Here is a 25,901-nt window from a genome sequence, read left to right as displayed (position 1 = left end):
TTTTTGTTACTTTTAAATGAACTAAGTACTTGTAAAATTTCTCAGCTTTGCAGACGTCTGCTGATATTGATAGATACAACCCACACGAACAGAAGATCTTTGAGATTCTCTATTTTCAAGAGTTTAATGGAGTCCTGAAGTCACCAGAAGGGGGAGAGGCCCAGAGCAGCTCCACCTAAGGCCGGCTGGTAGCGTGTGGGTTCTTGGCATTGCATAGGAAAGATTTCACAAAATGAGTCTGGGTGACAGAAAGCTGGAGACAGTGAAACCAGGAAGGGCCTAGGATAAAAGAAGTGTGGAGAACAGGACCAATAAAATGGCATTTTTTTCTGATCAAGTTAGCCTAAAACACATAAAACAAACTGAAGTCCATTATGTCAACTAAAACAGCTGACAGTCAGCCATGACACTTTGATTCAAGAAGAAAATTACCTAAGTAAGAGTAAACACATCTGGCAAGGAGACACCTAAGGTATCTGCACACATGGTCAGAGTAGCCATGTGTACAGATCAGGGCCACTCATAGGTACTCTCCTGGGAAAATTCCCTACTTGCCAGAAGGGGTGTCAAGCAAAACAGCCATGTATGTCCCATAGGCTCCTGGGCAAATTCCCCACTTGGCATTTGGGATGCCGAGACATTTATTGAAGACCCAGAAGGGTGGAGCCCACCACTTTCACGGTATAACTGAGGCAGGCTCCAGGCCACTGCTGAGACCGCCGAGCTCCACACACCAGGGTGCTGCTCCACACCGCGCTGATCTCCCTTGGCATCTGCTGCCAGAGGTTCTGCCCTGCTGGACTGAGGACTTCACGTGCCCAGCTGCCTCAGGAGATCCTTGCCCATCGTGCTGTTTCTCAGACCCGCAGACTGAGATACTGGGACTCAGGTTCATCATCCCCCATTGATTGCTACATTTGTATGTTACATTTCTCTTAGATGGTTAGAATGAGAATAGGGTATTAATGTATGTTGATGTTCTACTTTGAGTGACCCTGCATTCAATAAGAGCTGAGTGAATAGCATAACTACCTTGTGTTGGCTCTGGCCTATTCCTCGGTGCCAGGCTGCTCAGCAGGCAGCCAGCCAAGCAGTTGCCAAGCTGACTTATAGGAAAGACTGTATCACAAACATACGCTTGTGACAGGAGGCAACCGGAGAGACTAGGCAGGGCTGCTTTGGTTCTTTGAAAACGTTTTCAGGAGAGAAATGAGCCTAGGAGAGGGCTGCATCAGTTCACTGGAGAGTCAGAAAAAAGTTCAGGGGGTTGGCCCAGGACCAGCCGATGACGCCCATTGCCCCCCTGGGTGCGGCGCGAGGTTCATGGGGACCTTTAGAGTTTAGGAGAGCTCGGGCTGGTCTTTGATGTGAGGGTTTTAAGTGCTGGGATTCATGGAAAGTCTTTGAGGAGCATCTCAACAGAATATTTATCAGCTTTACCAAGTGTGCCCTTCCAGAGTCACAGTCCCCACCGATTGGTCAGCGCTAGGGCAGGGAGTCTAAATCACATGACTGGGCCAGCAATGTGCCAGAGGAGGAAAGTCCTCCCTTGGGGTGGGGGGAGGTGGTGTGAGGTGGGTGCCAGTTTTGCCCATTGCCGGGCACCCAGGGCTTTCCACCTGGTGGGTGTAAATTCTTCTGGCTATATACTGTTCTGCTAGTTTGTTTAGCTATCTGTCTCAGTTTCCCCACTCCACTTGCCTCGGAATTTTCTTAGTTTCTTACTAACATGCCTCTCTGACATCAAAAAAATTTGAGGATCACTGTCTCACGAAGCTTTTGAGAAGAGCTTAAAAATGTACGTGTCTCCTATAGTCAGTGTGCCTTCTCCGTGAAGCGTGGAGCCAGCCCCGCCCTCTTCAGGAACAGCAGGAATTTGTCTCCCTGGTCCCCAATTATCTGAGTACCACAGTGTTGTAAGGAGCTAACTTATCTGTCCGGTTACCCCCATGGATAGCGAATCCCCCCAGATTCCTGTTTACCAATGAATGGATTTTATGTGTGACCCCGGTATCTGAAGATGTGACCTCATAAACACTACCTTAACAGTCATCAAGCCATTTAGACACTGTCTCCACGAGTTCCTCCACGTTTTATTAATTAAAGCATTTGTTCGTAAGTCTTAAGTAATGTCCTTGTCCTCAAGTAATGGGCTGTGCCAGGTTATCTCCTGTCCCAGAGTGACTTCTCCAGGCCTGCTTGCTCTGAATCTGCAAGGCCGCGGAAGTCCTACCCCCCTAGTTCACGGGTATGCTGCCTTCAGCCACCGGTGTCATGTTGAAGTCAGCGCGCGCTCAACGCCCAGGGGTGACCACTGCGCCTGCTTCCTGCGTCAACCGCAGAAGCCGATCCGCTGGGGTGGAGCAGGGAGACAGGGTTTGGTGACACCCGCCTTTCGGCCCTGCCCTCTGACAGTCCCAGTAGCTCCCACCCGGCCCCAGACCCTTCTGCACCCTCTCTGGTCCCCATGGCCTAGCCCTAGTCCCCGCGGCAACTGCCACCCCTGGCAGCTGCCACCCCTCGTGTACAGGCTGTTTGGTTCCCAGTCCCCAGGAGGGGTGGCTCCCGCTGCCCAGGCCAGGCAGCCTTCTGGGCAGGGACAGCTGGAGCGGGGGGCACTCACCTCGCAGTATGCGGGGGACGCGGCGCACACCGGCTGCCCCAAAGGCGCAGGGACCCTCGGAGAAGGCGTGAAGCCATGGCTGGGACGATGAAGAGAGGCGGGGCGGAGGACGTGACTTTCGGGGGGACCCGAGGGCGGGACACCCGGTGGGCGGGCTGTCAGCGGGGACCCTCCCACTATGCAGCCCCACCCCGAAAATGACTGGCTGCTCCGAAGTTGAAAGCACCCAAGCGCCTTGTCGGAGCTTCACCCTGCAACCCAGACACCCCAGGCTCGCCCCTGGGGGCGTTGCCAAGGGTTGCAACACGTCCCTCTTCAGAGTTCTACAGAATTAAAGCAAAACCGTTTGTTCCTTTGCTCTGCAGAATTCTAGCTAGTTCATCTAAGCAGTTCTTTTGAGAATTCATGAACTGCTTTGAGACACAGAAGTAAGCCTCCTAGCTTTGAAATGGACCCACACACAAGCCCACAAAAAGTATTTTTTTCAACATTGAAAATCGATTCACTTTGCACAGACAACTACACAAGCACTAGTTTCAAAGACTTGTGCTGTTTTTTTTCTGGCAAAAATTAGCGACCACTTTCTGGAAAAGAGTTATAAATATATTCAGTATGCAAATCAAACTCATTAGTTCAGTTCTCCAATAGCATTTGATTTGAATTCACGTTTTGCCACTTTCTTTTTCCTCAGGTCCTCCACTTGTCATTTCAGTGGAGTGAAGTCTGAGCTCTTGACATTTGTGGATTTGGTTTTTTGGTGCTAGAGTATCTCTGAAAGTTTTGAACTCTAAAGAGTTTTCAGAGTGGATTGGAAGGGATTTACACCATGCTAATAACTGATGGCAATGACCAAGGGCCTGCAAAGGAGCAAGGGGAAAAGGGATTTTGTGTTAGAGATTAAGAACGTTGTTAATCCACCGGACGCGAGAATAATTTTCGAAGACCTTTCAGGGTTTTGATCTTATTTTATTAGCCAAGCTTAACCTGTGCAGGGGCGAACTCTCGGGGTGTCCAGAGACACAGTGCCCAAAAGGGCTGCAGGTGAGAGTCACACTGAGTGCTTACAGCTAAGTCCTTATAGAGGGGCGCAGAAGCAAGCGTTGAACAGAAGCAGACCAGACGTGGCAGTTAGCTGTTTGCTGACAGAGACCGCGCCAGGGAACAGGGTGGGGATTCAAAATTCAAAACTAAACAGATTACAATCTGCGTATCTTGCTCTAAGTAGGGCACTCACGTACTGCAGGCTGTCTGCTCAGCCTTTGTTTGCATGCTGTTCCTTGTTCCTGTTTTGCTGTGGTCAGGCTATGTTCTCAATTTCCCAGATCTCAACACTAACAATGTAGAATATAAAGAAGTTAGGAAAGAAGAAGATTGATTGCAAAGAGTAGTGTGTGAGCGTTAGCTGATAGGGGTGGGCAGGGCTCCGCATGTGGGTTTGCTAGAATTCTGGACTTGCTGGCTGGTCAGCTGACACTGCTTTGACCATCGGGAATCTATGTCAGGGTATTTAGCAGCTTCATGGGAGTAATGAGGGTAATAATAACACTGCACCACTTAGGTACAGTCGGAGAATCACTACAGTAGCTGCTCCTGTTGAATCAGAATATCTGATGATGAGGCCCAGGGGTTTGTATAGTAAACACATCCCACAGGCGATTTTTTTTTTTTAATAGGCTTGCTGCATCCACTTTACTTTGTCTGCATAAAAACACTATGTGGCGGCCCAAAGCTCGAGCCTGGGTCTTCTGCATGGAGACTCGCATATGGATCCTTCCTAGAAGGTCAGTGAATTTCCCATAGGGAAACTTGGTGAGTATGGTCTCTTTAGAGGTGTTTGGGTGAGATAGCTGCAGATCTTGGAAATGGCATAAAAGGTGGCCTTGGCAAAGTTGTCCAGGGTGGCAAGGCGGCCTCTGGCCTTCCATACCAGTCATTCTCAGCAGCTTCTTGGGCGAAGAGGCCCAGATAGTGACAGCGTCTCTGAGAGTAGGGATCCAGGCACAGACATGCAATGGCCTCTCACCTTGTGAGGGATGATATGGGGCCTGTGGATCTTGATCCCCAGTAGCCTTGCTACCCTGCATCTATGGAGAAGTGGGCCAGGACCATGGCCCAGCACCCGGTAGTGGTTATCTCTTTAAAGCACTTAACACAGAGATCAACATGGCCCTTGTAGTCCCCGAGGGCAAGAAATGCCTTGAACTTGGTCCAGTGGCCAGCTCAGGTTTGCTTTTACATGGGCCTAATCTTCGAAGATGTTGTTCCATTTGTCACATGTATGTACTTTGTCCTGTATAATTTGAACATATGTTGGCTAGGTCACACCCCTTCACCCCTAGTATATATTCCCTAAAAACAAAGGAGTTCTTTTAGTAACTACAGCACAGTTATATGTAGCTATTTAACCTTGAAAGAACATTGTTAAGTGATCTATAGTTCTTATTCCAGTTCAACAAGTGTCCCAAAAATATCCTTTTGTTATGATGAAGTCTGTTAAAATAAAAAACCTAAGACACGACCCGTTTAGTCATACAAACAAAGTTTAAAGTAACTTGACTGGGGTCATTTCTCAATTGTGCTTCTGAAAATCAGACACGAAACTTGAACTAATCCTCAAGGTTGGTATGTAGAAACGACTGACCAATTCCCTATCATTTAAGGAAATTCCAATATTATAACCAATCACTGTGAAGAATAAACAATACTGTTTCCTCACTATATTAAGAATATAACCTTGAACCTCATCCCATGTTTGAGTGCTTCTGGTTCTGAGAACTGTCTTTTGGGTATGTGTGCAATAAATGTATACTAATTAGTACTTTGGAGATACATTGGTTTTACTTTGGCTATTTTTGGACTTTTGACAGTCCCTCCAGGTTCTCTTTTTCATTTATGGCACTAACATTTTTTGAAGAGTGAAGGCTAGGTATTTTGTAAAAATAACTTAGTCTGGTGGTTTTGAGGCTTCCTCACGGCAGAATTGGGCATAAATACGTAATACGATGTCTGCCGTAGCACAGCACGTTAGAATGTCCCTGGTGCTGGTTTGTCCCATTCTTGGTGAGGTTAATTTGAACCTCCTTAATTTTAATTCCTTAGTTTGGTTAAAATGGTGTTCACCAGATTTCTTTACTGTAAAGTTACTATGTTTCAATTTGTGAACTAAGAACAAATATGCTTCTGAAACAGAGTGATCTGAGCTCAAATGAATGAAAGGTTTCACAAATTACTCAGATAATTTAGGCAAATCATCCAGTATTTCATGAATACTTTTAGCCATTTATATCTTTCTGGCAGGAATAAGTCACAGCTTTTACCCAGGAGTTCTACCAGACATGCTTTTATTAACTGAAATATCAGTTAGGGACCAGAGTAATCAGGGAATGTTCCAGTTGGTGCATGTTAACGTCAGGAGTTAGTAGAAGGAAAAGAAAAATAAGGTCACTGGAGAAGTGAGGAACAAAATTATGAAAGAGCTATAGAAAGGAAGGAAGGACAAAAAAGAAACCTGACCAACTGAAGGACGTGTGCTGGAAAGAAATTCAGGTTCACCATGAGCTACAGGATATAATGGATAGATTTCAACACGAGATGACATGGGTTTGAATTCTGGCTCTGCCTGTTAACCATTTGTCAGTTGTCATTTTGGGGATTGAGTGGGCTGGTGTTTATCAAGGGCATGCCACAGAGGTTGGCTGCATTGTAACTATTCAGTTACACTTGACCAGTATGTTTATTATTATTGAATTTTACACCAGGGAACCATTCATTCTCTTATTCGGTAAATACTTGTTGAGTTTCTCCTAACGTCGAGGGTTGATGCTGTAGAAGATAAAATCCCTGCTTTCAAAGATTTTGATATAGTTATGAAAATAAGACTGGTGTGAGATGATTTAGAATACAAGACACAGTACGATAAATGTAGGAGAAAGCTAATGCTTCAGAGTAAGGAGCTGACACTGTGGGTTGCCTACTTGGTTTGCTTCTTTTGTCTCTTAATTTGTATGGGATAATAGGAAAAACATGCGCCGTAGCCTTGCACAGATGAAGGTTGAAAACCTCTGTCTGAGTTACTGAATTTCTCTGTCCCTGTTTCTTTATTTGTAAAATGGAGCTATTAATAGTATCTATCCTCAGGGTGGTGAGGCAAAATATGTCAAGCATTCAGTCTGGTAGCAACAGGAGCCCAGTACATAGTGACACCCTTACTGTTTTTCCCGAGCTTAATTCTCGGGAGAGGCCATGCTCTTCCCAAGTTGCCAGGGAAACACATAGGACCCAACCCTTCCTTTTGGTTTAATTACTGTCCTTCATTCAGAAAGGATTTGCAGGACAGAAGGAGATTTGACTTTGGGTGGTGAACACACAATGCAATACACAGATCATGTATGATAGAATTTTACACTTGAAACCTATATAATTTTACTAACCAATGTCACCCCAATAAATTTAGTTTTAAGAAAAGCTTAATAAAAGAAAAGAAAAGAAAATGGACTTGTGGCAGCTGCTCCTTCCAGTTTCCAATATTTAGGCCAGTATCTTCATTGGACACTTCAGACAATCCTGTTGATGCTGCCAGACTGCAGAGCGAGGCAGAGTTACTAGTGTTTGCTTTAGGTCTAAGTCTGCTCTGCTTAGTTCTCTCAGTAGTTGCTCTCCCTGTTTTAGGGAAAACGAGACAAAGAATGGCGAGGCCTCCTTTCCTAATACTATTTAAGAAAATGCTGCCCTTACCTGTTCCCCATTCCAGAAAAGTTTGTAATCAACACTAGGGATTTTTTTTAAAGCTACTACCAATAAAAGCTAAGCAGAAAAAAAGTGTCATTTTCCCAGATTCTAGAACTGAGGACTAATTGCACTAGTGTGGTCTATACAACCATTGAGAACGTTAGAGTTGAAACTTTCTTTGTCTCTGGGGGAGCAGAGTATTCATTCTTCAAAGAAGAACACAAAAGCCCAAACCATGAAGGAACAGAGGTTCTGTCCAACTCTTTGGAACCTTTCAAATGTGTTGAACTCTGATGAGGATTACTGCAGTGTCACAGGATCACACGTCAGACACAGGGAAGTTCACGATAGTGGAGAGAAGAAGTAGACTAAAGAAGAAGTGGAGATAATCCCATAATTAAAACAGAAGGTGTGGCAGGTGAGGGCAGGGCTCAGCTGGCTTCTTCTGGATGTTGGGAAATTGCTCTGGCTTGCCTGACTTTCCTGAAGGCTCTTTTGTACACAGGCGACTGAGACAGGCACAGACTTGGTGGGTGCCACCTGAATTCCCTGAACCTCCATTTACTCACTTGTAAGTAGAGAATAATGTACCTGTATCATGAGGTTGTTGAAAGGATTAATCAGATGATTATACATTTTACATATAAATTTCTGATCTCTCTGAAACTTATTTTGGCATAATAATACATTTCCTCCCCCCAGATGACCGAGCATTTTCTCAGCACTATTTATTGAATAATTGATTTTTTATGCTGATTAAAAATGCTATCTCTAGCACTTGCATTCCATTTCTTTTTCTTTTTTTAATTGAATTTATTGGGGTGGCACTGGTTAATAAAGTTATATAGGTTTCAGGTGTCCAATTCTACAACGCATCACCTGTGTATCATGTTGTGCGTTCACCACCTCAAGTCCAGTCTCTTTCAGTCACCATTTATCCCCCTACAACCCTCTCCTACCTCCCTGCAACCCACTTTCCTGCAAAGAATGTTAGCTGTGTGAGGTTTTTTTCTTTTTTACCTTTTTCACCCAGCCCCACAACTTCCCTCCCCTCTGACAGCTGTCAGTCTGTTTGTTCTCCACCTATAGCCCAGGTGGCAAACACAAGGCTTGAGGGCCAAATCCAGCCCTCCACCTTGTTTCTACCCGGCGGCACAGCTGAGCTCCTTGCCCCTAGTTAAGGAGCAGTTACATTTATACAGCCCTGAAATTACATTCGGCCCTTTGAAGGCAACCATGAAGCTGCTGTGGCCTCCGTGAAAATGAGTTTGACACCCCTGACCTGCAGGTTGGTTTCTACTTTGTTAGTTTATATTGTTCATTGGATTCATATTTGGGTCTATTTCTAGACTTTCTATTCCATTTATCTGTTCATTCATTCAACAAATATTTGTTGGGAGCTTCCTACTTGTCTACATGTCAGACACTCTTACAGGTGCTATAGACAAAAAAAAAATGAGCAAAACATGTTTCTTAACCCTGTGGAGCTTGTCTGTGGGAGCAGACAATAAACACATAAAGATGAATCAGGTGCTGACTATGCAGTGGCGATAAGTCCTGTGTCTGTTCATGAGGCAATTATGCACTGTTTTAATGATTTTGAACTTTGATCCCAGAAAGAATGGGGTGGAAAATAAGGAAGGAAAGACAGAAGGAGGGAGGTGGGGAGAGAGAGACAGAGTTATGTTAAAGAAATACTACAGAAAAGGGAACGGCTGTGTTTGCTTGGTCACATAACTGTCTGTAGAACCAGGGGCAAGTTGCTTATCCCAGATCTCAGACTTTTCGACGGCGAGATGGGGGTGCTGCCGTGGAGTGTTGTGAAGCAAATAGAATATAAAGCAAAATGAAGTGAACAAAGTGTGAAGAAAATAAAACTACCTGGCTCATGACAACCCTTAAAATATTTTTACCCTTCTTACATTTTGGGTGGCTAAAGCCTCCTGCTTCTCTTTCTGCTTCTCTTTCAAGAAAGAGAATTTTCAGAACATGGCCTGGGTTGGTGGTGGGGTTCAGAAATATTGGGGTTGAGGAAAACTTCACATCTCAGAGGAAAACTGGAGGAAAAACAGCTCACGGCTGCCTGGAAACCCAAACCCAGTCCTTCCTGGTTCTAGGAACTTCAGGGGTTTTAAGTTGAGAAGGAAGGAAAGAAAATGCAAACCACGTTGGTGCCCACCAGTGACACAGAGCGAGAAGGCTACATCAAGAACAACTCCTGGAACCTTGCCGCTGTGATGTAAGTGGCATTCCAGGGCAAGTTCATTACCTGTGAAAGTAGAGGAGGAAAAGGTGCGGAGCTTGCAGGATCCAGAAGAGGTAGCCTGTCCTTGTGGACCATGCAATTTTGTGTCAGCTTTCTGGACCCTGGCTGGCTTCCTGAGGTCAATAGGCAAGTGTCTCAGTTGCAGGCCGGGCGGAATCCACAGATTGAGGGTGGATATTGCTCCAGCTACTAGGCCTGGCTGAAAGAGAAATAAGTCAAGTGCAATCCCAGGCATTTCTTTGATTACCTAGGAGGTGATAGTGTTTTTTTTTTAATTTTTAATTACCCAGGGGAGATAGTTACTAAATGACATTTGCATTGTGAATTTTCACCCAGCTGTTACGTAGAATAAATATGGGCTATCTATGCTACAGTATGTCACCTTTGCAGCTAATGAAATTTCTAGCACAGTGTTACCTTCCCAGATTGCAAAGAGTTGGTAAATAATGTCTCATTTTCACAATTCGAAAGTACTTTCCTTCTAGGACATTTAGCAGAGTGTCTTCACAATCTATAAAGCAAGCCATTAATTTAAAGGTAATTACACTTGATGGTGTAGCATCCACCAATGTGAGCAACAAATGGTTGGAAACTTTCAGGAGTTTAAGATGGAACTTTATTGGCCAAAGCTTTACCTGCGCAGGGGCGAACTCTCGAGGTGTCCGGAGACACGGCGCCCAGAGGGCTGCAAATGAGAGTCGCGCCTGGCGCGTACAGCCTAGGGTTTTTATTGGGGTGAGCAAGTAAGCAAACACAGAAGCGGATGTAGCCGTTAGCAATTGGCTATCTTGAGGGAACACACATGGCCATGCTTTCTGCTTGCAGCAGTGGATAATTTTCTGCAAAGACAAGGTCATGCACAGGCGGTTATCTTGTTTGTTCAGCACTCTTTGTACTTTCTATCTGGAGTCTGCCTTGAGTTCCTCGTTCCTCATGACTACTTTTATCTAATTCCGGGCCTAACATTCCCCCCTTCTCTTGGGTATGAATCAAACCGTTGATTCGATCTCGTCCCCTGGTAAAATGGTATATGGCTGGGACAGGACCATTAGCTTGACTACTTCTACCCGTTCTTTGATGAAGGTGAGGATCTTGTTGAGTATTATGGGCTCAATAGTTAATAGTAATATTAATAGTAATAGTGGGCCAGCTATGGCTGAGATTAGGGTGGTCAGCCAGGGGGAGGTTTTGAACATTGAGGCATACCAGCTGGAGTTATTGTCTGCTTGTTCTTTCTTTTAATCTTTTTGTTAGTACTTTAATATTTTCTCTTATTACTCCTGAGTGGTTGGCATAAAAACAGCATTCTTCTCCTAGTGCTGCACAAAGTCCCCCTTGCTATCACCTATAATTCCAGTTGTATTATTGTAAAAGAGCAGTTAGAAACCAAGTTTTTTAACCTAAAATACTTTCATGTCTTTGCTCCCTACTCGCACTGTCCCAACTCCGGGTACTGTAAATCAAGAAAGAGCACACATCTGTGTTTCAGGTCGCTGGCACTGTCAGCTGTATCAGGCAGGATCTCTAGTTAATCCAAAGTTATGTGGCATTCTTTTATGGTCCACTGGCAAGAGTTCTTCTGTATCAAGTTCTGGTCAAAGTCTCTCTTGTTTTCTAAGCCACGCGGCCAAAGGGGGCACCCCAAAGCCGTGTGGGCTTCTTCTACTAAAGCTGCAGGGGTCGTCACTCTGCCCTAAACCACGTGGCTCCCTCTTTCACCTGGGTAGTTATCCCCTCATGTCCTGGAGCTGATCTTTTCTAAGCTCTTATACAGGCCTCCCCCTTCAGGGACTCTGCTCCTAGTTACATCCTGGGTAAGTGACTTTATTCCCCCAGCTCTAAGCCTGGCTATACTATTTAACACATCCACAAAACTAGCCAAAGGCCATATGTCAATTAATCACTCTAGAGGTCAGCTGCAAACCTGTTGCTATGCAAAACAGCTCTCAATGGCCCTGCTCCATTCGTCCCCTCCCCCTGGGGGGGTGAGTACATCTCAATATTTCTTGGATACCCCAAACTTTGGACCCCATCCCAAATCCTTTCTGGGCCCTCCCCCCCTTGGCTGCACCCTGTATCAATATTCCTCCTTTCAGATATACACCCACTTCATAATCATATAAAGGAAAATGGACGAAGGTCTCATCTTATTTTAACTGCTTCCGGCTGGAAATGGACGCTGTCCTACCTACCCTTGGGTTAGGGGTGTCCTGAAAAGGGGGGGGTGCAGCACGGAGGGAGTCCTTCCTGTAAGGGGAAAGACCTTACAGGGTCCTGGTCAGTTGGCTGTCACCAGGAAGTCGCAGGCTTGGCGTCCAAAGGCTGGCATTACTGGACTGTTGGCATACTGGTCAGGTTGTATTCTGGAGGTGACAGATTAAGCAAGAAATTGGAAGTACAATTAAATCATAACTATTAATTGACGAAGGCAGGGACTTCTGTAAAGAATGGCTAATCTAGTGGAAGGTGCACAAGGCATGCTATACCTATCCAGAACTCTTGTGGCTTACTATACTTCACTAGAGCTGAGGGGAATATATTAAGATTTCCCTCCTTTCAGATTTCTGAGCCCTTTCTGTCTAAGCTATCAAGACAGAAAAGGGAAAATCAGTTCTAAAGTAAAGCCCACAGACTGCCCCAACCTTTTATTAGCTTAACTACTTAGTTCATCCAAACCGTTGATTCTCAGGAGGGCGATGACAAAGATGGGCTCCTTAAGTGAGGCTTATATTGCTACTAATTACTCATAGGCATAGGCTGGTCATAGGCACACGCCCTATGAAAACAGAAGAACATACAGGTTAATTAACACAACAATTTCCAAACCAGTCTCTGCGCCTGTGAGACTGTCTTTTGGGAAGACATTCCATTGCAAGGTCCTTTGCACCTCTAAATTGTACATCTTTAGTGATATCACAAACCTGGTTTCAACTCTTTAATGAAAATAACTTTCAAGATAGTTAGCTGCACCATTCTGGTGTCCAATACTGAGCATTGTGATTTTCTTTGAACTACAGTTTTTCTCCTCAAGATCACCCTCACTGTTATTACAGGGACTACTTTGGGCCTCGCTTTTGATTTTGGCTGTTCGTTTGCATAAACACACCAAGAGCAGCCTGGATCACTTGTGATCCTTAAGTCTGCTTTGCTGGAACTCACACAGGGAACTCTTAGATTGACTTCTCAGTCCGCCCCTCAGGGCACAGAAGCAGAGCCACACATCTGCCATCTGGCCTTACCTGTACCAGTTGTTTCACTCAAATCCTTGAGCCTCCATTGTGCTTACAGGTTCCTTTTCAGCCATCTTTCAGGAAAGCAACCTTCATTCCTTCTCTGAAAAGACTGGCACGAACCGCACAACCAACCAAAATACCAGGCTTTTCTCGTGGGCTTTCACTAGCTTCACAGGTCAATCCCAGTTCCTCAGGGCTTTCTGGTAATGACCAGAACCTATATATGCCTTCTTCAGGCGTGACATTCCAGTCAAAGTCCTGGTTAACAAAACTACTATTAATGACTCGTCTTATTGGTTTTATGCAAAGAAACCTTACAGTGTCATTATTCCTTCACAATGCCAAATTCTGGAGGGGTTAGGTAGGGAGAAAAATACAAAGCGGGATGGAAAATCCTTTTCCTTCTGATATCTACTAAGATTGCATCTCCATGCTTTATCCCTTCCATTACTAACTCCACATAATTCCTTTCCAAAACTTTCACATCTCCATTTATTTTTATAACTTCCCACAGAATTTCTGCGATATTCACAAACTTTCTATAGCCTTTTTACATACCCTTTTCTATCTGCACAGCTTTCTACAAACCTTCAGCAACATCCAAAAAACTTTTATATCCTTTCATATACTTCTACTCATCTGGATTTAATCATCATTCTCTTTTAATCTTGGTTTCTTTCCCACACTGGGAAAGACTAGACTTAAACTCAGTGCTTAAATTCAGTATGTGGCAGCTAAAAATCCCTAGCACTTTAGGTATCTTCTACTAAAAGTCCCTAGAGTCGCGGGGACGTTTTGCACCTTTCTGAAGCCTAGACGTTGTAAATACCCTATAAATCAGGTGGTCACTCTTGGACCTCAGTTCATGACTTTCAAAACTAGAGCAATTTCCTAGTACTGGTATAACAACTTGCCAAGAATTGAAGTGGCTTAAAACCACACAACTTTCCGGTTCTGGAAGTCAGAAGTCTGAAATAGTTTCATTGGGCTGAAATCCAGGTGTCAGCATGTCTGTGTTCTTTCTAGAGTCTCAAAGGAAGGGTCCATTTCTTTGACTTTGTCATTTTCCAGAGGTGGCCTGCACATCTTGGCTCACGGACCTTTCCTTCTTCAGTCACTGCAACCTCTGCTTCTGCCCTAACATGTACTAATGGCTCTGATCCTCCTATCTCCCTCTCATAAGGGCCCTTATGATTGCATTGGGACTACCTGGAATCAAGAATCCACAGTTCTCAATTTAATTATATCCTCAAGGTCCCACTTATCATGTAAGTTAAAATCTTCACAGGTTCTGTGGATTAGGACTCAGACACCTTGGGCTGAGGAAGCTGTTATTCAGCCTTTGACATTTCCTTCATATATATAATTTTTAAAATATGAGGAATTATTTAGATTTGTAAAGAGTAAATGAAGAATACATGTGAATACAACATTTCACTTAAAATCTGACACGTGAACTATAGCAAAGGGATATTAGCTATTATAGTTTAAAAATAGGGTTTTAATAGAATTTTAATGAGTCTAGCATCATCTTGTCTTACTGCTACATTTGTCTTGCACATGGTATGGTTAATGAATACTTACTACATGAGTGAATGAATGCTGAATATGTAGAATGCTCAATCTGAAGTGGATTGAACATTGACTTTTCCTTACATTTCATCATTTCCTCATATTCCATAATTATGTGAGTCACTTCTTTGTAATTAATTTTTCTATCATCTATCTTATTTTATGGTTCCTGTTCCTTGGAGAATCCTATATATACTAATACTGCTGAGAATTTTGAATTCTGTTAGAATCCTGGTGGTAGTTGCTTCATTTCTAGTCAGTTGAAACTAGAAAAATGAGCTGGCCAGACTAAGAGTATTTCCTTGTATTTCATGCTTCCTGCTTGCATGATCTTTCTTTTGACGTCAATCAAGAGTAAAGCAGCAATTGGAGCTATAGAGAGTAAATAATACAGATTTTGTTTCTGAACATGAAGCTAGAGAATTCCTGTTTTGAAAGCTGTCAGACTTACAAAGATTCATTAATTAGGGCTAAGTAATTCAATTCTCTAAAACATATTTCTAGGAGGGTGAATGCTTATGGCAAAAACCATTCATTGCTTAATTCAGTTTTCCTATTCCATCGGAAATCATTGTAATTATACCAATGGTCTAATTTTTGATAATAGCAGGAAAATGACATTAAATATGACAGCTCTAAAAGGTCCAAATTTGTAAATGGGGGGGGGACATTAGGCAAAGCTCAAACTGAAATGTGAGGCCTGCCTGCCACTCACCTCCTGCTGAGCTGCCTGGTTCCTAACAGCCACAGACCCATCCAAGTCCTGCAGGGTGGGGGACCCCTGCTCTATGAGATACCAAAAATACAGTAGCAAATGGTTTTTCATTTTAGGGACCATCTCTTCTTTCCAGGTAGAGAGAAGAGCAGGTGCAAAGTTGGAAGCAAAGCCTGGTGGGAGAACTTGACAGTCTGGCGTGTTTGAAATGTAACATAGAGAGTGAGTGGGAGAGTGACCTGAGATGTGGGAAGGGGATGGCAGGGTGGGGCTAGGTCATGTAGGGCCCTGGAGCCCAGAAGAAGGAGTTAGGATTTCATCTGAACATCAAAAGAAAGCCACGGAGGGGTTTTAAGCAGAGCAGCAGAATGATTATTTACATTTGTGGGTTGGTAAGTGTTTCTATGGAGCCCAGTTAAGAGGTTGCTGTACCCTTCTGGGTGAGATGGTAGTAGCCTGGAAACAGATGTAGCAGTGTGGCTGGAAGGAAGTGCACAGACGCTCAATATATATTTTTTGGAGATAAAATTGACAGAGCTTTCCAACTGTCTTGGTTGATATTGGAAAGTCAACTATAACTAAATACCATGGTTGTCTTAGTTGTTCAATCTGCTATAACTAACTACCATGGGCTGGGTAGCTAATGGACAACCAAAATTTATTTCTCACAGCTGTGGAGATCGGAAGTCCAACATCAGGATGCCAGCATGGTCAGGAGAAGTCCCTTTTCTGGGTCCTGGGCTATTGGCAAAGGCCTGTGTGAAGTTGTTGTTTTTTAAGAATTTTAAAATAGACTTGATTTTTTAGAGAAGTTTTAGATTCATGGAAAAATGGAGCAGAAAGTACAGAGACTTTCCATATACCTTCTGTTTCCACACTTGCCCACTGTCCCCCACTATCAACATCCAACACCGAAGTGGTACATCTGCTACAGTTGACGAACCTACGTGGACACGTCATTATCACCAAAGCCCACAGTGTGTGTCAGCAGCCGCTTTTTGTGTTGTATACACAATAAGTGTGGATGAATGTATAATAACATATATACCCATCATTGTTGTGTCATACAGAGTATTTTCACTTCCCTAAAAATCCTCTATATTCAGCCTAGTCATGTGTCCACCCCACCACCATGACCACCCAGCTCCTGGCAATCACTAATCTTTTTATTTTCTCCATGGTTTCGCATTTTCCAGAATGTCATATAGTTGGAATCTTACGATATGTAGTCTTTTCAGATTGGCTTCTTTCACTTAGTATTATGCATTCAAAGTTCCTCAATGTCTTTTCATGGCTTGATAGCTCATTTCTTTTTAGTGTCAAATAGTATTCCATTGTCTGGATGGACCACAGTTTATTTATTCATTCACCTGAAGGGCATCTTAGTTGCTCCCAAGTTTTGGAAATTATGAATAAAACTGCTACAGACATTCATATTCCATTTTGGGGGGCTTCGTTGAATAAACACCAAAGAGTGTGATTGTTGGATTTTATAGTAAGGGCAAACTTAATTTTCTAAGAAATTATTAAACTGTCTTTCAAAGTGTCTGTATTATTTTGCACCCCACTAGCCATGAATGTGAGTTTCTGTTGCTCCACATCCTTACTTGCATTTGGTATTGTCAATATTTTGGATTTTGGTCATTTTAATAGATGTGTAGTGATATTTCCTTGTTTCATTTGCAATTCCCTAGTGACATATAATGCTGAGCATCTTTTCATATGTTGATTTGTGATCTACATATCTTCTATGGTTAGGTGTCTGTTCAGGTCTTTGGCCCATTATTAATTGGTTTGTTTTCTTATTGTTGATGTTAAAGAGTTCTTCATATATTTTAGATAACAGTCCTTTATCAGATATGTCTTTTGCAAATATTTTCTCCTAGTTTGTGGCTTGTTTTCTCTCTTGACAGTGTCATTTGGAAAAATAGAATATTTTAACTTAATGAAGTCCATCTTATGAATTATTTTTTTCATGACTCATGCCTTTGGTATTCCATTAAGAAGTCATCACCATACTCAAGGTCACCTAGATTTTCTTCTATGTTATCTTATAGGAGGTTTGTACTTTTGCATTTCTCATTTAGGTCTGTGATTCATTTTGAGCTAATTTCTGTGAAGGATTAAAGTTTGCGTCTAGATTCATTTCTTAATGTGTGGAAGTTTAGTCGTTCTGCTACTGTCTGTTGAAAGACTATTTTTTCTCCATTGTGTTGCATTTGCTCCTAAGGATCAGTTGACTACAGTTATAAGTCCATTTCTGAGCTCCCTATTCTGTTTCATTGATCTATTTGTCTATTCTTTTACCAATACCACACTGTATTAATTACCGTAGTTTTATATAATCGGTCTAAAATTTGGGTAGTTCCAGACCTCTAACTTTGTTCTCCTCCTTCAGTATAGGCATAGCTCAGAGATACTGCAGGTTTATTGCAGGTCACCTCCGTGAAGCTCATATTTCAGTATAGCAGTCAAATGAATGTTTTGGTTTCCCAGTGCACATAAAATTATGTTTATACTATACTAAAGTATATTAAGTGTGCAATAACATTATATCTAAAACACAATGTTGATGCCTTAATTTAAAAATCTTTATTGCTAAAGAATGCTAACCATCATCTGAGCCTTCAGCAAGTCATAATCCTTTTGCTGGTGGAAGCTCTTGCCCCGATGTTGGTGGCTGCTGACTGAGAGGGAGGGTGGTGGTGAGGGGGGCGGTGGCTGTGGAAGGTTGGGCTGAAATTTCTTAAAATAAGGCACTAATTAAGTCTGACACATTAACTGATTCTTTCCCTTGAACTCCTACAGGCCATTGTACAGTTATCAATTAGCCTAATTTCAATATTGCTGTGTCTCACAGAATAGGGATGCCCTAAGTGAGGGGAAACGGCTGGTCCGTGGACCAGTTAGAGCGCACACACATTTATTGTTTGCCATCTCATGTGGGCATGGTTCATGGGGCCCGAAAACGATGACAGTGTGACATTCAATATCACTGATCACAGATTGCCACCATAACAAATATAATAAGATAGAAAAGTTCGAACTATTGGAAGAATTACCCAAAGGTGACACAGAGACCCAGCTGAGCGAGTGCTGTGGGAAAAATAACGCTGATAAATTTGTTTGAGGCAGGGTTGCCAGAAACCTCAAATTTATTTAAAAACTCACAGTGTCTGTGAAGCAGAATAAAGCAGAGTAAGAAAGTGAGACATGTCTGTATGTATTGGCTTTTCTTGGTCGTTGCTTCTCCATACGTTGTGTCTAAAGTTGTGCTGTCTGTTGTGACCTGCTGAGCCCACATTCTGTGATAACAATGTTATGAAAATATTTCTCACTTATCCTCACAAACAGGTCAACATTTATAAAATGCACTTTATAATGAAACCAGAAGATGGCAGTAGAGTAACATAAATCTAAACATTAGAGGCAGGTTTTGTAGCTTTTGTCCTTCAGAATATTTGTGTTGACTAGTTCTCCAAGCTCATGTTTTCCAATTCTTGCAAGTAGCTTGTTATGTAAGTGGGCCCAAACACGTACCCCCACCCCCCAAAAAAGGAAAGAAAACGAAACAGAGACACAAAAGAAAGGATGCCAAATAACAACAAAACCCTCAGAGTGTCGGCATCCTCCTGCTGTGTGACACAGAATATCTAAGACCCTTTCTCGGCCAGGCAAGTTCTCCTTTCAAAAAGTTTATGAGAACAGAAACAAAATGAAGCTGTCTGGAGAAAGTGGCACATCCCAGAACCGTGAACAGACCTGCGTGTAACTTTTTTCAGCTCTAATCTTTGATGTGTAACATAACCTAGTGGTTAGGTCCGTGGGCTTGCAGAAAGATTTGGGTTCAATCCTCATTTTAGGATTTACAGGCTGTGTGACCGTGGGCAAACTTTTCTTTCTGAACCTTAATTTTCTCTTAGTAAAATAGGGGCAGTAATTGCTGTTATCTTGTGGTGATACTGTGAGAATTAACTGAAACCATACATTTAGTTCAGTGTCTGACACGTAATAAAAAGCTAAAATGTGTTAGCTATTTTCCACTAAATTTGGTTGAAAAAACTTGCTTTGTAATTAGTTTTGAAAGAATACTAACTATTGAATTGTGTCAGAATCTTTTGTTGTTGTTGCTTGTTTAGTATGTAATTAAAATAAAATAGAAGGGAAATAAAGACTTTCTGGAATAGGTTGCAACTTTGCACTTATAGTAGATGTTTAACTACTGCCATTATATCAGAGCTAAATAGAGACAGGTATCTTTTAGTATTTAGAGTGTTTTCCTTTCTTTGCCATAGATATAGATTATCCTTGACAGAGAGCATTCAATCTCCTGTAATCCCTTTGTCAAGTAAATACAGGCTCATTTCCACTCATTGATGATGCCATTAGAGCTTTAGAGATAGATAGATAGAGCTGGACTATGTGAAGTGATCTTACTTGTGCCTGATGGCAGTAAAAATATCAGTTAATTGAGATCTTTCCATCTCTCAAGCTATCCTATTGATAGCTCCAGTTAACAACAGGAACTCAAATGGAGCATATGAAGTTTTGCATTTTAATTTGCATAAAGTAACAAACTACATTCAGATCAGCTGAGGGGCTTCCATGAGAGAGAGAGAGAGAGAGAGAGAGAGAGAACCATTAAGGATAACTTGTCTTCACAGAAGTCTCTGAGCCTATAGAGAAAAACCAACATCATAATAGCTTATTTCTTTCATAGCAGTTAAAACCAAGATGAGAGTCAGTGAACTATAAATTGTCCTACTTACTGTGTTTATACACATGATGTTACCTGCGTATTGTTATTTTGTTTCTCTCTTTGAAATCCAGTTGGTACGTGTGCTAGGTGCTGTTCAAGGTGCCTAGCGCCGCCCTGATGGAGTTTAAATGGTGCCAGTGGGGGAGGTGCTAAGACAAATGAGCACAAGTAGTACATCCAAAGATGATATAGGATCTGGAGGGATAAATGAAGCAGAACAAGGACAGACAGTTCAAGGCTGGCAATCGGGCTTATCTGAGCAGGTATTCAGGAGAAGTAAGGTATGAGCCAAGAGCGTAACCAGCGGAAGAGCTGTCTAGGTGGGGGAATAACAGGTATAAAGGCCTTCTGTGCTTGCCACGTCCAAGAATCAGCAAGAGGACTGGAGTAGCAAGAAGAGAATGTGACAGAGGGAGGATGACTAAGGGGTGAAATGAGAGATGGAGTGGGATCCAGATAATGCAAGACCTTACAGGACATTGTGCGGTCATTGGCTTTTACTCTTCAGTAAGCTGGACATGGATTGAAGTTTTAAGAAGGGAGTGAGGCAATGTCACTGATGTTTAATGGGGATCATGACCATTGTGGCTATGTTGTGGAGCACAGATTGTAAGATGGGGAAGGATGGAAGTTGGTACAGAGATTCTGAGGCTATTGCCGTAATCCAGTTGGGTCACAGTAGCTTGAAAACCAAGGAGCTAACAATAGCGGTGGAGTGGGGAGTGGTCAGAATTTGAGTCTTTTCTGAAGATAAAGCTGACAGGAGTTGTTAGCAGACTGGAGGTGGGGAGAGAAAGTGACAAGTCAAGGATTATTTTAAGGTTTTTCACTGAGATGGGGAATACTGAGTAAGAAAGAGGTTCTGGCCCTGCCTGGCTGGTGTGGCTCAGTGGACTGAATGCCAGCCTGCAAACCAAAGGGGCATTGGTTCAATTCCCAGTCAGGGCACATGCCTGGTTTTCAGGCCAGGTCCCCAGTAGGGGGGCACACAAGAGGCAACCACACATTGATGTTTCTCTGCCTCTCTTCCTTCCTCTCTGTAAAAATAAATACGTAAAATCTACAAAAAAAAGAAAGAGGTTTTGGAGGGGAAAATTAGAATTTCATTTTTGGATGTGTTATATTTGAGAGAACTATGAGACAAATAAAGAGGCTGACCCAAAACTTAGATATGAGAGCCTGGAATTCCAGGGAGAAAACTAGGCTGAAGTTTAGAAGCTATTAGCAGATAAATGACATTCAAAGTTAGGGAACTGGATGGGATCCCCTTGCAAGTGTGTGAAGAGAGAAACAGATGACAGAGGTTAGGTAAACAGAAGAAATTTCAGGAGACAGGAAGAAAGTCAGAAGGTCGTATAGAGTCCCGAAGAAAGTGTTTCAAGGAGGAGGAGTGAGCAATTTTGTAAAGTACAACTGACGGGTCGATTAAGTCGAGGCCTGGGAACTCAGTTGTGAAGTTGGGGTGAATCGTGGCTTTGATTAGAGCGGCTGTGGTAGAATGGTGGGAGTGAAGGCCCAGTGGGCTCAAAACGAAAAATTAGAGAGGGGGAACTGAAGACAGTGAGAGGAGGCAGTGCTTCCAAAGGGCTGCTTTGTGAAGGCACAGAGAATTGGTGGGGAGCTGGAGGGAGCAGTGAGGTCAGGAGGTATTACAAGTGTGTATGTGGATGGACATGGTCAAGTAGAGAAGAAAAATGAATAATGCTGGCGGTGGAGGGGTTATAGAAGCTATTTCCCTCTATAGGAGGAGGGGATGGAATCCATGCACAAGTGAAGATGGCCACAGCCAGCTTTTCCGGAGTAACTGGAGAGAAGGCAGAGCATATGGACATGGAGAGGTGGGGAGAAATTATAGAAGCTCTCTTCTGGTTTCTTGTGTTCTGCAAGTGAAATTGGGAGCAGGGTCATCCTCTGAAAGTGAGGTGAGGCAGGACATGTGGGAGATTTGAGAGAAGAGAAGGAAGTATGAAATAGTTATCCAGGATCATGAGACAGTAAATGCCTGATGGAAATGTGATAATAATATCACTGGACTAAGGGCATGCAAGTCATGAACTGAGACCAGTCACCGAAGGTGTTTTTCCAACCACTGTCTTCTGCATAGCTATCAGAAGTAGGCTGGAAGATGGATTTGCCCGACGCTGAGGTTTGGCCATGTTAGTGCTGCAGGTAACAAGAGGAGCAAGGGTGGATTGAAGAGGTATGCAGAGGGGTGGTTATAATTATGGAACATGGAAGCTAGATAAAGTGTGAACCGAGAGCATGAAAGGGTGAGAGACAGCGGAGAATCAAGTGGAAACAGGATCAGTGGTTTGCAGAGTTATTGGATCGAGCTGCTACAAAGGTGGAAGTAGAAGGTTAGGAAATGCTATGATGTTTGAATAGGAGATTTTGGAGGGTGTGCAATTATTGGGAATGGCAATGTCCAGGGGAATCACTGTGAGATTAGGTGGCCAAGAAAAGATTGGAGAACAAGATCGTTGGCGTGGAAGGGTCATGACACTGTGAGGTCAGAATGCTGGAAGGATGATTTGCGTACTTGTGTGGGTGAGTGACTTGGGGGTCTGTGGTGACTACAAGGAGGAGGGGCAGCTGTTGGCATGGCCTGATGGCAGGAACTTCAAAGCTGGCGTGTTCTGGGGTGGGCGGAGAAGAGTGTTCTGGAAAAGACTCACCTCATCTCCAGACTGTTTATATGAGGTGCGGAGAGTAAATAGGTACCACTTGCCCGGAAAAGAGTTCTCAGGCGAAGGCCATTTCAGTTAGAAGAAGACAAAAGGAACTTTAAGAGATTAAGAATATACTTTCTCTCTCTCTCTCTCTCCCTCTCTCTATCTCTATTTCTCTCTTTCTTTTCCTCTCTCCTTTTGAAGCTGTTTGATGTATTTTTCTTTAAGATGTTAATAATTGTTTTACCACAAACTGTTTTAAGAATACTGCTGCCCATCATTGCTACATTAACTAGAGATGAAATGTTTATGAAGTAATCTGTATTTTCCTTATGAAGCATAGATTTTTTGGTAATGGAAAGTTCAGTTGAATGCTTTAATGAAGTGTAATGTAAGGCATATTGAACCAATTAATCTAGAAGGCTAATGTAAGGACAAGAAATTTCTGTAGCTACTCAGATGTTCTGAGCATAATTATCTAAGAGCACAATTAATAATAACAGTATTACTGAAGATAAGACAGGAATTGCAGGTTTGCTTCTGATAAATAGTTGCCTTACCTAAAAGTGATTTAGTTTTTTCCCTCACAAATGAGGATAAACATTTATAATTACATGGATTGATTTTTAAATGAGACTTCTAAAGAATGATGACTTCATTTAGACTTCAAAAATCAATTTGATACACACAACAACTTGGATGGAACTCAAGGGCATTGTTCTTAGTGAAAAAAAGTCAAACCTATATGATTCCATTTCTCTGGTATCCTTGAAATAACACAGTTACGGGGACAGAGAACCAGATGAACAGTTAGGGGCTGGATGAAGGGTGGGTATGTCTACACAGGGGTAGCAAGAGGGAAACTTGTGGTCATAAAATAGTTCTGCGTTTTGATTGATCTAATTACATGAAGCTACATGTGAGAAATTGTGTAGTACCACACACACACACACGTGCGCGCGGATGAGTGCGTGTCTAACTGGTGACATTTGAATAAATGCTGGGTTGTTCTAACGTCAACACGCTGGCTTGTTATTGTGAATAGTCGTGCAAGATGTTGGGCTGCGGGCGGGTGGGAGGCGGACAGAGGATTCCTAGCCCTTCCCTGTGTATGTATGTGCAACTTCGTGTGAAGATACAAATACGAAAGTTAACAGAAGTCCTGCTAAATCTCCCAAGAAACACACCCACACAAATCAAACATAAATGTCACAGGGACCAATGGATGCGTAAAAATGAAATAATGAGTTGTTGGGGAAGAGGGAAAAATAAGTTGTTGCTTCTATTAAATTTAGAAGCAACATGTAAAGATGCCTTTTCTACTTTTATGCCACATGTATCACAAACAATTGACTAGTATTCGAACTGACTTTCTGACACTTGACTAGGAAATTGCTTTTGAGACTTTCCACGTATTTGCCTTATCAGCCCATCATTATCTTTTTTTTGTTTTTGCTAACCCTCTTGACATACCTTTTCTCAGATGTGGGTTGCAGAAATCCCATGTGTCCATGCAGAAGAATCATTAGCGCTGCTTTTAGAGGACGGTGACAGCGGCGCTGTCCCCGTTTGCATTTTTGCCTCAACTCCTTAGAGTTTCAGAGCTAATATATAAGGAACACAAAAAAGATTTACATACAAGAGAAGAAAGAATTACTTCTGTACATAAGTTTATAAGTAAGGTAAAGGTATTTACAATGCCATTAGAAGTAAATGAGTTCTTTTCATGTACCCTAACTTTGGTTTTTTATACCCCTCTCTGTTTCATATTTTTTAGTAATTAACCCTGCATTGTTATCACCTCTAATGCACATTTGACTTCAGCCCGGTTATTTCTTTTTCTCAGAGCTCCCTGTCGCTGCTCAACTCTCTTCCAACTACCAGAATGTATCTTTTGTATAATAATCCCTCTCGTTCGTTTTATTAGCCACCTAGAGGAGAAATATGGAGACATATCTACAGCAGGTCCTAGGCAGGAGCTGAGGTTTTCTTAAGGTGGTGCGTTTCTATGTCTGTTGGCCAGACTATATTCCAGGATTGATTGTGTTTATTTAAATCCTCACATTGAGAAGGGAAGATCGAAGAGACAGGCCCCGCTCAGGGTTCTGCAGCTGGTTGGAAGTGGAGCCAGAGCTGCTCACTCCCCCTTCTGTCCTCTTTGCACAGGGATTGTGAGGATGGGCGATGAATCGTTCCCACTGGCGCACATTGCTGACATTAGCAAGTTGTGTATTAACTTCTCAATGAAAGGAGTTGTTATACTTTGAAATCTAATGGTAGTGAAAGTACTCCTTGAAAATGTGCTGCCATAAAACATACTCTTCTATTTGTATATTTAAGCAACATCCCATTTCAGTAATTATTGTTACATGAAAGGTCATGCATTATACAATGTTTTCTAGGTCCTCATGGACAGCAGATGATAACAATGATTTACATTTATCCAGTACGTTTATACTTTCTCAAATGTTCTTATTTGATTTTTCATAAAATCAAGTGAAATATGTAAAATTGGTTTTGCTGTCATTTTGTGGCTTAAAAAAATTAGCCATGGCCAGAACTAGTGGCGTACTAGAACTACAGCCCACATCTTCTGGTGCTGAACTCAGGGTTCCTCTGTCTCAATAAATCAAACTGCTTCTCAAGTCAGCAAATGTTGCTTAAAGACCTGCGTAGGAACAGGCTGTATCTCCACGCTGGCTGCTGCCCTGTGCCATGGCCGGGGACAACTTAAAGGCAAGACCATGTAACCCAAGGTGAATGTGGACCCGGGAAGTATAGTTAATATCTGGCAATACTTATTGTTTAGTCTTACTTCAAGTTATGAAACAAGGCGTTATTCAAAATATAAAATATTATTTCATGACAGATTTCATGAAAAATTACATCAAGTGTTCAGACATCGTACAAGACAATGTAACAATAATGTGATTCTAGCTTCTGACTCCAAGGGATTCTACTCTATGTATAACCATATTTGGTAAATTAGGTGAGAGGCTTGCCAGCAACTTCTCTGCATGAAGACACAGAAGTCTTCTAAGACAACTCACTGAGGAAAAATGGAATTGTGCACAATGCAATGATTAAGTAAGAAAGTCTTGGTTCTGGGTTCTGGGTGGGGGTGGGGGGCGGGTGGGCTCTGATTACCGCATAGTGCCTGTCATTTGATTTGATTCCTCACCCCAGCCCCCGTAAATAGATGTGTGTGTTCTAGGTTGTTGCCCTCCCTTGTAACTCTGTTTTGCAAAGGAGGAAAATGCACCTCCTTTGGGCAGAACTGAGCGCTCAGTTCTTCACTTGGGCACAGAGTGCACACTCGTCCACAGCGTCCCATGC

At 42.6% G+C, this 25,901-nt stretch overlaps 1 protein-coding gene across 1 annotated transcript in view; it reads right to left on the bottom strand.

Moving 5' to 3' along the window:
* The window catches only part of ACADL (acyl-CoA dehydrogenase long chain), a 34,404-nt gene extending 31,655 nt beyond the window's left edge, over nt 1-2,749 (bottom strand). The window contains exon 1 of the mRNA XM_037166007.2: nt 2,624-2,749. Coding sequence (XP_037021902.2) covers nt 2,624-2,700 — 77 coding nt within the window. The 5' untranslated portion in view covers nt 2,701-2,749. The remainder of the gene's footprint in view (nt 1-2,623) is intronic.
* Nucleotides 2,750-25,901: the final 23,152 nt, after the last annotated feature.

This window comes from Artibeus jamaicensis, unplaced genomic scaffold (assembly GCF_021234435.1).
Source record: "Artibeus jamaicensis isolate MK-2021 breed Jamaican fruit bat unplaced genomic scaffold, CSHL_Jam_final contig_1015, whole genome shotgun sequence".
In the NCBI taxonomy this organism is placed as follows: Eukaryota; Metazoa; Chordata; class Mammalia; order Chiroptera; family Phyllostomidae; genus Artibeus; species Artibeus jamaicensis.
The sequence above is the reverse complement of the archived record's forward strand: the minus strand, read 5'-3'. Positions and strand labels throughout refer to the sequence as shown.